The 13,443-nt window shown below is 38.5% G+C and overlaps 1 protein-coding gene across 1 annotated transcript; it reads left to right on the top strand.

Moving 5' to 3' along the window:
- Positions 1-11,893: 11,893 nt before the first annotated feature.
- LOC129237991 (uncharacterized) lies at positions 11,894-12,656 on the top strand. Its single transcript, XM_054873016.1, has one exon. It carries the CDS (start codon positions 11,899-11,901, stop codon positions 12,565-12,567), a length of 669 nt encoding a protein of 222 aa, XP_054728991.1. The 5' UTR covers positions 11,894-11,898; the 3' UTR covers positions 12,568-12,656.
- Positions 12,657-13,443: the final 787 nt, after the last annotated feature.

Below are 13,443 nucleotides of genomic sequence, written 5' to 3'. Positions count from 1 at the left end.
ACTTCTGTTAGGTGTTTGTTGAAAATACCTTTTTACGGCGTGCGTTTTGATATGGTTCCACAAATGGAGGGACCTAAAGTAAATGGTTTTCTATGCCCACCTTTAAATTCTGTACAACAGGGCGTATGAGTAACTATCTGCCATTCCATAATATGGGAAACTAACCAGAGACGGTAGTTGGTGGCCGCCGTAGCCGTAAGGGTTGCTGTGTGACTATCATTCAGCAGTGCGTGGGTTCGAATATCCGTACATGAAACAACAAAATGAAATGTTTTTTCTAATAGCGTTCGCCCTTCGCAGGCAATGGCGAACCGAGTGTATTTCTGCCATGAAAAAGCTCCTCATAGAATTAACAATTTTTCTTAAAAAAAAATGCCTGAAATTAAAAAAAGAAAACATAAGTTAATAGTGAAAAATTGTCAATACGGAGCGTAAAAAATCCAGTTTCTGGCGTGTACCTATTACAAATGTTGTACAAAGCTACCAAAAGTTTATCTTCATCTAAAATTTCCGAACTCCAAACTTTGCAATCATGGGATTGAAACAATTGAAATTAAAATTAAGTGATCTTGGCAACATCGTTTGGCACATGTTTTACAATGAAACAGATAACAAAAATGAATTGCTCAGCCTTAAAAGTAGTTTAATTTTTTATTAAAATTTTATGACATTATAAATGCACGTCTTCGCGAGTCAGCAATATCCTTAAAGGATGAAAGATATGTTGATCCTAGGCATATTTGATGAGCGCTACAAAGAGCAGGGCAGTGGCAAAGTAGGTGTTCCAAAGTACCCCTAGCCTTCGTTTTGTTCGTGAATTACACGCATCGCTCTGGACTAAACCCATTTTTTGGCTGCGTGATGTGGGATAAGACAGTGTCCTGTCAGTACATCAACTAATATTTAACAGTCTTTCCTGGACAGTAATAAAGTAAAGTTTGAAGTTTTAGTATTCATAGTCTTTAGCATAATTTTGGTACTTTTGTACGAAGTTAAGTGTTTCTACATCGACTATGTTGACAGAGTTAGTTCCTTAATGAGTTTCATTTTCAGAAAGGAGAGTGATGGGTCTATTTCTGTCGTGCTCAGTTTAGGCAAGCGAATACCTGCCTTAGCGGGCTCATCGGCTCTCTAATTACCTTCTATTCCTTTGTGCACCGGTATCCAGTAAATAGTGACTTGCTTATTTCCGCAGAGTCAATCAATTTTCGATCTGAACTGTTCAACAAATACCGAGTTATTCCCAGCCGGTCAGGGAATAGAATAAATCTGCGGTAAGGCATGCCTGTCGTTAGAAACGACTAAAATCCGGCAGGAGAGTAAGGGGCTCTGCTTGAAAGGCCTCATATACCCCGATTACCTCCAGCGGCAGGGCTGTAAAGCTCATCAGGATCGATACCAGTAAGATCCTGATGACGATATACTGGAAAATATTTTTAGATTAGGAAGTCTATGGGCTGGTGAAAGTAGTATTCTATCACCTCAGTACAGGAGAGTTACATCGAAATTGCTGATAGGCTAATAATACAATCGCCTCCGTCCCGTTGAAACTCTGGCAAGCTTTCTCGTACGTACCTTACATTTCAGCATTAAGTTGGTGGTGCAGGCTCAGTTGAAAAATCTTGACTTGTTCCTGTCCTCTCTCTGAACTCTATTGCCCATGAAGCGTAGAGTCAACCCTCTCATGGCCTCCCTGCTTGCATAGATAACCTTGGGGACACTTAGGGAAACTGCACTTTCGTGTAAGGATAGCGGCCTAAACCACCGAGCAAAGAACAAAAGAAGGAATCAGAGATGGTCGAAATGACAACGTGGATCCAAGAGCAGCCTATAAGAAAACTAACTTACTGCTAAGATCCCGGCCGGCAAAGAACCCACCTGGAAGCGGAGCAGCCCGCACTGCGTTCAATAATGTCAAAGCTGATAGCCCCGCAAACGGCAACGGGCACAGTAACATCAGCATTCAGATGAAGGATGCCTCCAATACCGCCATTGGAGGGCTACAATCACCGCAGCATACGCCAACCAGCACTCTTGCAGCAGCATGACGACTCGTCACTCCCATTCCAGCCAATGGTAACACGGAAACGATCCCCACAAAAGAGAGCGTGTCAATCGAAATTAAAATGTGTCCTCGGCTCGAGCTAATAAAAAACATGAGGAGGATGGAGGAAGATGCGATTTACCAATGTAAGGTGGTGATAAAGTCTATGCAGCAGGTCTTCAGACGCCAAAAGAACACTAGCAACGAAGACAAAGCTGGTGTATCCAAAATAGCTGAGCTGCTGGATGTAACGCTGAACTACAGATGTTCGTGGAAGGCAGCAGAAGTCGGATTCTATACTTTTCCGCCATCCATTTTGCTTTATATTGACGCAAAGTTTTTGCCAAATTTAGCTCGTGGAATTACAAAGTTTGTAAATCCAAAAATAGTAAAATACCATAACTTTCTGAAATAATTTCATAAATAAAAAATTTTTGAACGGATTTTAATAATATTTCCTCATCTCGTATATTATAAGTAACGAACTTTGAAAACACAAGCAAAAGAAAAAAATACCTTTTAGGATTTTGTTATGGTAGGTGTAGAGTTGTATTTACTTTTAGTTTCATCAAATGCGTAGAATCTTCTTGCACTTTGTTTTTAACAGTTTTTCATCAGCAAATTTTTTCTCCTTTAAATATATCGAAAGCCTGCTTTTTCACTCATACTGAGTGCACGTAATCAGAGTTGCTTTAAGTGAAATATGGCATATGTTGCATGTGAAGAGTCCGAAAAAAATTTTACTAAGTTTCGAACTACATGAGCAGATATATCTATAAACGTATGTTTTATACTCGAATAACTGCGGTAAATTGCTGACGCCATCAGTTGATGCTTTTTTGATACAAACAAAAATATTAATACCCTTACCTCTTCGCTTTGCCTCATCTCCATCTAAGACCTTCTGTTCTTATGTTGAGTTCAATTTATGGCTACAACAACTTCCACTTTTATTTCATTTTATCCATCGCACAAAAAAAAGGAAAATCCAAAGACACATTTGGTACCAGGCATTAGCATTCACCGTACGCTCATAAAAATAACTTTTATGACAAGGAAAAAAGTTATCAAAACTGGCAAAGGAAAACAAGCCAAAAAATATTAAGTGTAATAGCTCAGAAACAACAACTGACATAGCTAAAACACATACGTAATAAAAACAATAACAGTAGTAAACAACAAAAAACGAAAAAAGAATACACAAATCTACACCGACGTGCGTGCGAGTGGGTATTGAGGATAAAACCAACATCAGGTATGTATCAGACTACATTAAGCACTCATGAATAAATTTTGTATATTTTGTATGTTGATATTTTTGGATAGTCACCTGGGGGTGCTGGGAGCATTTGCAATTATTTTCAGTTTAAACTCACATATCGCAAAAAAATTATTTTCTATTAGTGCGCATTTGTATTTTTATAGAGTAAAGGATATGAAAACGATATGAACTGTGTTTTGTAGAAATCACCACACAAATTTATTGTATTTGTCTAAAAAATGGCACACACAAAAGTGAAAAATATTTGGTTAAAACCCCTCTCTTCATCTGCATATGTGGTTTCATATTTTTAATTTATTGTGTGCCATGACGGAAATTCTAAATTATAAAGCAAGTTTGAAATGTGGTTGAGGGTACAGCTTTCAAAAAATATTTATGAAATATGGTGAAACTTGGTATACTGAAAATAAAGGAAAAACATCGAAAAATAATTGAACTGAAAGAGATGGTTTTATTTATAACAGAATTTATTTCTATTACAAACTTTCAGTATTCAGCCTCTTATTGCTTTCAAAAACACTTCTTCTAGCTAAGATATACAGCAACTCACCAAAAATTCATCTCAATCGGATGAATGGCTTAGCTATATATAAACTACAAATCAACAAAAAAAAAATTTTATATTAAAAAATTAAATTTTAAAATTAATATACAGGCGTAGAGTCGTAATCACAGTCCTGAGTTAGAACTAATTCTATTTTTAGTCAGTTTAGAGCCGCCCTTTACCAAAAGCTTTTTGTTTTTTTTTGTCGCGACAACTAACAAGTACACCACTCAGACAACATTAAGTCCATTATAGTGCCCTCGGGTTCCCTTTTTAATGTTCTTTAAATCTACCCGACCTCCAAAGAAATCTGAGTAGATCTTGTGTGGTGCCAAGAAGCCTAGGTGGTTGCTTCTTCACACATCAGTGCAAAAGACCTCAACCCTGAATCGAGCGAAGGCCGGGCAGATGCACAAAAAGTGGTCCACCATCTCAACCTCCACTCCACATGTTGGGCAGAGTATACTGTCTGAGATGCCTACCTTTTTCATATGCTTCGCCCATAGAAAGCGGTCCGTCATCAGTCCAACCAGCTGTCTACAGTGCCTTCTACTTAACGACAGGAGGATCTGTGACAGACGGTCGGATGTCAGGTAACATCTGTTTTGTCTATCTGCATCCTCTCTCAGCCTGCCAAGCTCGCTTGTGGGTTGAAGTAATCCGTTTGCTAACCGGGAAAATTTTTAGTACTTTACAAAAAATCTATTACTAAATACTAACCAAAATAAGAGGCCTACGAAAAAATCTCTTTGAGACTCTATTAAACCTTGCGCAGCAGGCTAGAGACGTGCTCTATGCCTCAAATTAAATTGAGATATACGATTTGGAAAAACCAATAAAAAGAAAAGAAATTGAAAAAATGTTAAAAAATCTAAGCTAAAAAAAATTCTTTGGAATTGACTATGTATCGTACGATTTTTTTTAAGTAGCCCACAGTAGTTGCTAGACGACTTAGCTGATGTGTTTACGCGCCTGTAGAATGCGGCTGAAACAGAAAGGTGTTTTCAGACAGGCAATAATATGTCCGAATAGGGAAGTGGTATGAAAAAAAATGTTTGAGTACAGCAACAAAAGCCTACCGCATAATCTGACACTGAAAGTATTGTGAAAAAACATATTCTTGGCTGAATCACTTAATAAAATAGGAATAGAATTCAATTAAATATGGAATTATAGAGATTTTAACTCAAATGAAAAGGGGGAAAAGAAACGCTTATAATAATGAAGGCTAATAAAATTTGAGAGGGAATCAGAGAATGGTCTGCAGAAAGAATATACAAACATTTAGACTTTAACGTAGGAAAAACTTACTTCAGTGATAAAATTGGTAGGCACAAAATATCTCCAAAATTTAAAGTAAGATGCAAGCGTTTCAAATAAATGGTATATACATACAATATTAATTGTGCACTCTGCAAACTAAACGAAAAAAGTAGATCTTGAACATATTATTGGAAGATGTCCAATATTTCACAATTCCATGTCTCAAATTTCCAAAAAACAAAAATCTGTGATATAGTGAATGTGATATAGTGAAAGTTTTGGCAAAAGCTAGTTTCTTACGTAACCGGTGCTTTGAAGTACAGCGAATTAGTTGTAAATTAGTTGTAAACGAATTTACGTGATACGTAAAAAATATATTGCATATTCCGGCAGACTACCTTTAAGGCCATTGCCGTATATTATTTATTTATTTGCCTAAAATTATATTCTTTAGTCTATAAGCAAATGTTGGGAACTATAAATATAAATAAAAAACTATTCTATTCTAGTATTCAACAAACGTTTTAACGTTTACTTTTTCATTGTTTACTTGATTTACTTAATTATTTACTTTTTGCGCTTGGTAGCTAGCAAATGAGTTGCGTGACCTGAAATTAGAGCTCTATTAGACAAGACTTAGTCATAAATTTACATAATTTAACTTAACTTAAAAAACATAGAGAGCTCTGTCAGTAAAAACTTAGGCATAATTTTACATAACTTAGGCCAACGTAAAATATCAGCATAACGTGCTTCTGGGTAGCCCAAATTCTACTTAATTTAGAAAACATAAAGAGCTGCAGAGTTTAGACTCTTAAGTTATGTTTTTACGTAAATTGAAAGCCGTGAGAGAATCATGCTGCCATATATTGTAATTTTTTTAATCTATTTTGAGTTATATTCCTCCAAATATACCATAGAAAATATAATTTTCGTACAAATGTGAAACATAAGCCGGTTAACTGGTATAAATAAATATATGTATTGTGATAGCACTGGAAAAGAGTTGCAAAAAATTACATTTGTGTGAAAGCAATGAATGAGAATTAGTAAGACCGCGTTGATACATAGAGATTTATTACCATAAATCGTTACTTGTGATGTTCCATCACAACCCTCTATATTCTCGTTCTTCTCAATGTTGCTGTAGACTGTTGACTAAAAACTCAATTATTCCAAGCAACAGAGCTGCCGTGTGTGAAAAGAGAATTCGCAGAGTGGAAGCAACAACACTTTCGTATATTTACTGTAGGTCTAAGGGAGTGACCCCTATGGAGTAACCGGTTTGAATAATTTTTTGGAATTTTTCTTAACTAGCTCTTAACTTAACTGTATATAAAATTTCATTAACCTATTAAATTTTTTTCATAAAAAATGTATGAAGCCATACCACTGTGCGCTGGCATTATCGAGACTTCGAAATCGAGAGGAAATGCTCTCTATTTATGTGAAGATAACATCCAGAACTGATCCACTAGCATGCATCACACATAATGTCATCGCATGCGTATGGACATAAAAAAAATCTATTTCTTTCATTTAAATTCTAATTGGAGCTTTCGTAATGAAAAATCCTAATACGAACTTTTTGGTTTTCCTTATTCACACACAAGTTGAACATTTGCAGTTTAATGAGCCTGGAGATTTGCGAACTCGGCCATACTACATGCATTCGCCCGAGCGCCGCCTTTGCGGCCTGCCGTCATAGTGCAGCCGGGGTAGCAGAAGCTTTCGACAAACTCCACCGGGCATGCATCAACCATTATATGTCTTCCTTTATTGTGGTTGACTCTCATAGCTTTGCTCTTGGCTTTGACGACCTCCAGCCTGACAATGCGTGCTAGCGTGATTAGTCTGTCCACTTTAGCGCGCACGTCAGTGAGTTTGTGAGAGAGGAGGCAGATGCCATCGACGAAGTCCAGGTCCTCAAGATGTTTGGTGAATCTCCATACGATGCCTCTTTTGTGCAGCGTCAATCGGCCCAAGATGTCATTTAGGACGATGGCGAAAAAAAGGGCGACAGGGAACATAAGTCATAAGGTAAGTGGTGGAGGTGAATGGGTCGCTGAAATTGCCAATGTAAAGCATTGCCAGTTCAGAGTTTTCATAAAGGGCTCTGATGAGGCGGATTATCTTGGCGGGAACTCTTTTTCTACTCAACACCAGCCATATTGCGTCTCCTTTGATTGTTTCGAATGCCTTATGCCAGGCATGTTTCTGCGAAACCACATGTAATGCGGGGAGCGCAACTCAACTGATGGTTCTACTATGATGCGAAGAGTATTGACTTGGGCAACATACCTTCTTCTTCAAAAATATATATATTAGTGGATAAATATAGACCAACGCAATTTATATAATATAATGCTACAAATTGAAGACAATATAAAAAATAGACAATTTTCTTTTCACACTGTTTTACAGTTTTAAAGTTTCAAAAAATTCAACACCAAACTGATTCAATCTTCCTAAATTAGGTAAATGCATTTTGATTGATGTAGCCAACTCTCCAGATCAGTGCTGGTTGTGAGCAGGTGTGCGTAACTTAACATGTGTACACAAACACACACACACACACAACATAGTATATGTACTTATATGTTGAGCAGGCTTTTGTCTATGCTCGAGCATAGGGTGTACTCGTGTGTGTGCCTGTTCAGCCATACGAGAAGGTACGTAAACTCTGTGCGCTCATGAACGAACACAGGTTTGAATTTATTAATAAGTACATATCTATGATTACGAGCAGGAAACGCCTAAGACGAAAACCAAGCTCTCGAGAAAACATACCGATTTCATCTGTATATTTCAATGAATACAGTATTTTATTTGAATTTGGTGATATCGGCAGGAAAGTAGGGATTTCACATAAACCAAATGGTATTTTTTTGTAGAACTCAGTAATATTAAAGAAAATAACTCATTAATTTCGTGAGTCGATTTAGGTGATTATTGCTTGCAACTATAAATTAATGAAAAATCAATATTGTTTATTTTTGAAATGTTTATGTATGTATTACTACGAGCACAAGTATGTATGGATGTATGTATGTATATATGCCGCTTGTAGTCGAGTAAGTGTATAATGATAGCTCGTTAGACCCCCGACAATGTTTGCAACGAAAACAATGAAAAATGGAAGCAACAACGCTGGGCGCCTGGACTCTGGTGGACACTGTCACTGACAAAAACAACTGGTACATCTACCTACACACAAGTTATATACGTCGGTATCCAGTTATATATAATAAACGTTTTGCAGGCCAAGGAAACGGAGATACAGCAACCACAAAGGAGCAACAATATATTGTACATATATGTATGTGTGCATATACATAGATATGTATGTGTATGTGTGCATGAACTTATCTCATAAAATATGAACTCAATATTGGCACTGTTGGCAATATTGCTGCTGTCTTCTCAATGCTTTGTTTGTTTTTGTTATTGTGCAGGATATTATGGCGACAATGGCGATAATGATGATATCGTTGGTAATAGCCATTGCTTTCAAGTAGGTTAATAATAGCTACTTGTCTGTCACACAGATGCTGCTTAACCAGGTGGCTGCTATTATTGCAAGTCAAAAATATGCTATATACGTACGTATGTATGTATATGTATAGGTATGTGCTGTATGTAGCTGCGCCATCGTCACTTTCGTAGCTGTGGTTTGGTTTTGTTAGTTAAATTCTTGCTGTTCGTGGTTTTTTCATGGGTTGCGGATGTTTTTGCTTTGCCACATTGTATTACAAATATATCGCTTTCGGGCGTTAAAGCTCCATAAATATTTAAACTACGATTTACAGGCATACATTTAAGGAAAATGACTGCATAGCTGTTACTGGCAATAAAAACAATACTTTCTTCTGCAATTAGGGCGCGCTAAGCTGGAAATATGACTTTTAAAGTACTCGTGTGATCAGTAAATAAATAGGCGCATATACAGTCTGTGTTAGAAAAAAGGAACCGCGATTATTCATGAAGTATAAAAGATATATAATATGTATATTTAAAATTTTTTTACATGAAAGTATGTACAAAACTAGGAGTCGCAATTACTCAATAAGCCGTGTAGTCTTCATCGTTGTTGTGTATAGCCTGGCATCTTCTCGCCATGCTTTCAACCAGCTTTTCTGCGTAGCTCGTCGACAAACAGGACTCGATTTTGCGAACTTGACGCACGAGTTGCTTTAAATCATGGACTGGCTTTACGGCAAGATGCGTTTTCATAGTTCCCCACACATTTTCAATGGGGTTGGCATCTGGGGATTGGGAAGGCCAGTCCAATACTGTGACGCCATTTTTTTGTTTTGTTGTTTCTCAATGTGTTTTTCTGAGAGCAGTGGTTTTGTTGATGTGGGATGGTAGGATATGTTCACCTCCTTCAGTAGATGTTCGTTGGTGTTGATACTCACATCTATTCCCTTTCTAGCAAAACCTTATTGTGCTTGGCGTAGTCATAAAGAAGCGCCCCGCTTAAAAAGTTGGACGATCACCTTATCCTGCTTTTTTGTCCTCACTCTCTTCGAGCCGCGCTCGGAAAAGTCATCAACATTTTTGCACACCTTACACCACTGATTCCGCATCACAATAAACTTTTTTGATTTTTTAATTACTTTTGCAGCCACGGCGTAAGTTAATTTCGGACCTTGCGAATGCATGCATAAAAATACCGCCTAGAAACGCTTCACCTATAGGGTGGGCCATGTAAAATTTGCTTTTTGAATCGGCTATAAAAAAAAACGAATCAAAGTTTTTTCAATTTTTTTTCTTTTATTTTGAAGATTGAACATTGTCATTTATGAATGAAAAATAATATCGTTCAAATGACTGCCATGACTGGCTTTACAGTAGGCCATTCGATCAACCCAATTTTTAAGCACATTTTCGATGGTTTGGGCTCCAATTTCATGAATGGCAACTTCGATTTCGTGTTTTAAAGCATCAATCGTCTCTGGATGGTTCGCATAGCATTTGTCCTTAACGGCTCCCCACAAAAAATAGTCCAACGGGCTTAAATCACAGCTCCGAGGCGGTCAATTGAATAGGAATTTCGGTTGATTATTCGGTTTTCAAAAACGGTAGCCAAAAGTTCGAGTGTAACTTTGGCAGTGTGACAAGTTGCACAGTCCTGTTGAAACCAAATGTCGTCCATGTCATCCTCTTCAATTTTTGGAAACAACTCGTTGAGCATGTCACGGTAACGCTCGCCATTTCCTCTAAAAAAATGGCCCGATGATGCCGCCAGACCAAAAACCGCACCAAACAGTGACTTGTTGTGGATACATTTGCTTCTCTACAGTAACGTGTGGATTTTCTGAGTCCCAAATCCGACAATTTTGCTTATTGACGTAGCCACCGATGTGAAAATCAGGAAAGAAGAAGAAGACTCACCACTTTGGAAATAGATTTTCAATATATACCAATTTTGTTCAAGCGTATAGCGTCTCAGGGAAGGACCTCTCCTAGCCGTTTGATACCAAACGAGGTTTCAGACAGGGTGACTCGCTGTCGTGTGACTTCTTTAACCTGATGTTGGAGAGCATCGTACGAGCCGCAGAATTTAATCGCTCAAGCACAATATTTTATAAGAGCGTACAATTGTTGGCACATGCCGATGATATCGATATCATCGGCCTTAACAACCGCGCTGTTAGTTCTGCCTTCTCCAAACTGGATAAAGAGGCAAAGCGAATGGGTTTGGTGGTGAACGAGGACAAAACGAAGTACCTCCTGTCTTCAAACAAACAGTCGGCGCACTCGCGTATCGGCACCCACGTCACTGTAGACAGTTATAATTTCGAGGTTGTAAAAGACTTCGTTTATTTAGGAACCAGCATTAACACCGATAACAATGTCAGCCTTGAAATCCAACGTAGAATCTCTCTTGCCAACAAGTGCTACTTTGGACTAAGTAGGCAACTGAGCAGTAAAGTCCTCTCTCGACGAACAAAACTAACACTCTACAAGACTCTCATCATGCCCGTCCTAACGTATGGCGCAGAAGCTTGGACGATGACAACATCCGATGAAACGGCGCTTGGAGTGTTCGAGAGAAAGATTCTGCGTAAGATTTTTGGACCTTTGCACGTTGGCAACGGCGAATATCGCAGACGATGGAACGATGAGCTGTATGAGCTTTACGACGACATAGACATAGCCCAGCGAATAAAGATCCAGCGGCTTCGTTGGCTGGGTCATGCCGTCCGAATGGATACAAACGCTCCGGCTTTGAAAGTATTCGATGTGGTACCAGCTGGTGGTAGCAGAGGAAGAGGAAGGCCTCCTCTGCGTTGGAAAGATCAGGTGGAGAAGAACTTGGCTTCACTTGGTGTGTCCAATTGGCGCCGGTTTGCACGAGAAAGAAACGACTGGCGCGCTTTGTTAAGCTGGGCCAAAATCGCGTAAGCGGTTATCGCGCCAATTAAGAAAAGAAGAAGTATAGCGTCCCATTTCGTAAATGTCAAACCAAAATTATGAACACATTTGACATGTCATGTGTGTTACCATTCTCAAAAAAATAGGTGGTTCAAAAAGCAAACGCTATATGGCCCACCCATTTTTGTTTAGTTGCGTTTACGGGAAAGTTTCGAGGGACACTAACCTGAGTTCGCACTGGCGTCGTAACCCTTGAGTGGGACTATTACGCAGCAAAAAGCAGAACGAAATATATCTTGAAGTTACAAGAAAAAAACCGGTTCTTTTTTTTGACACAGACTGTATGTACATACTTCAAAAACGTTTGAAATTCAAATATTGAAAATGAAATATTTATACAAAATTCTTATAATAATATCAACTGTTCGCTCTTTATCGAAATTCGTAAGCGGATATAATGCCGAAGCGGAAGATATTGAAGATTACGAAAATACAGGTGAAGATGAAGAAGAATATAAGGATATGCAAATGCTACCGGATGAATGCATTTCAATCGGATTCATGAAACTACAACGAATTTGTACATCTGTGACTCCAGAAGATTTGAAAGAAATGTACAATGATAATTTAGTTAAAACCAATGGTCCATATTCAGTGTTTCAATTTCCCTATGAAGATACGAATCGCTACTTCTTAACTTTCCACCGCAGTCCGTTACTTTATTGCAAACAATTAGAAGTGATTGATTTCAGAAATTTTAAATGCACCGATGCGTTGGGTCATGAACGTGACGTCAAGCTGAAATCGGGCCTAATAAAATGTCTTGATTATCCGTCCGAAATGGTTGATGAACTTTTGCTTACTTGTTCACCGACAGATTTGGGAAGCTCGGTGTTTTCAGCGTTACATTATGCCAATTTGGTCGCAGAAAACCGCAACTCAGATTGCAATGCATTGGCATTAAGCTGGCTGTTACAGCTCGGATCGGTGTTAGCGGTCGTGTGTGTGTACCAACATTGCGCTAATTTTGGTACAAAATTCAAAGTGTCATAATGTAGCAATTTTTGACATTTCCAAATGTTTATGCATGCTTGCAAATATACATATGTATGTTTATATGTGGTTGGTAGGCAATAAAGAATTCAGCATCAAATGTTAAGGATACTTTATGAACTGACTCATTGCATTCGGATGCCGTGGAATTATTTTATTTTTGTGCAAAATGGTCGCAGTTTGCTATACTATTTCAAATCGAGTTGCTCCAGTCTTATAGACATATGTAGGTATGTATGCATGTAAATCAAAATTCTCAGAATGACGAGCGATACGATTTAACCAGATGTATCTATTCGGAGGACACGACCAAGCCAGCATAGACCCTGGATCTTTATTCGCTGCGCTATGTCTATGTCGTCGTAAAGCGTATACAGCTCATCCTTCTATCGCCTGCGATATTCGCCGTCGCCGACGTGCACGGGTTCAAACATTTTGCGCAGAATCTTTCTCTCAAACACTTCAAGCGACGCTTCATCGGATGTTGTCATCGTTCACGCTTCTGCGTCATACGTTAGGACAAGCATGATGAAAGCCTTGTAGAGTGTTCGTTTTGTTCGTCGAGAAAGGACTTTACTACTCATTTGCCTACTTACCATAGTCCAAAGTACATCTTGCTATCAAGAGAGATTCTACGTTGGATTTCAAGGCTGACATTGTTATCGGTGTTAATGCTAGTTCCTAAGTATACGAGGTCTTTTACAACCGCTTGCGTCGACTGTTTGTTTGATGACAGGAGGTACTTCGTTTTGCCCTCGTTCACCACCAGACCCATTCGCTTTGCTTCTCCATCCAGTTTGGACAAGGCAGAACTAAGAGCGCGGTTGTTAAGGCCGAAGATTTCCATATCATAGGCATGCGCCAACAATTGTACGC

The sequence above is a fragment of the Anastrepha obliqua genome, chromosome 2 (assembly GCF_027943255.1).
Source record: "Anastrepha obliqua isolate idAnaObli1 chromosome 2, idAnaObli1_1.0, whole genome shotgun sequence".
NCBI classification, from domain to species: domain Eukaryota; kingdom Metazoa; phylum Arthropoda; class Insecta; order Diptera; family Tephritidae; genus Anastrepha; species Anastrepha obliqua.
The sequence above is the reverse complement of the archived record's forward strand: the minus strand, read 5'-3'. Positions and strand labels throughout refer to the sequence as shown.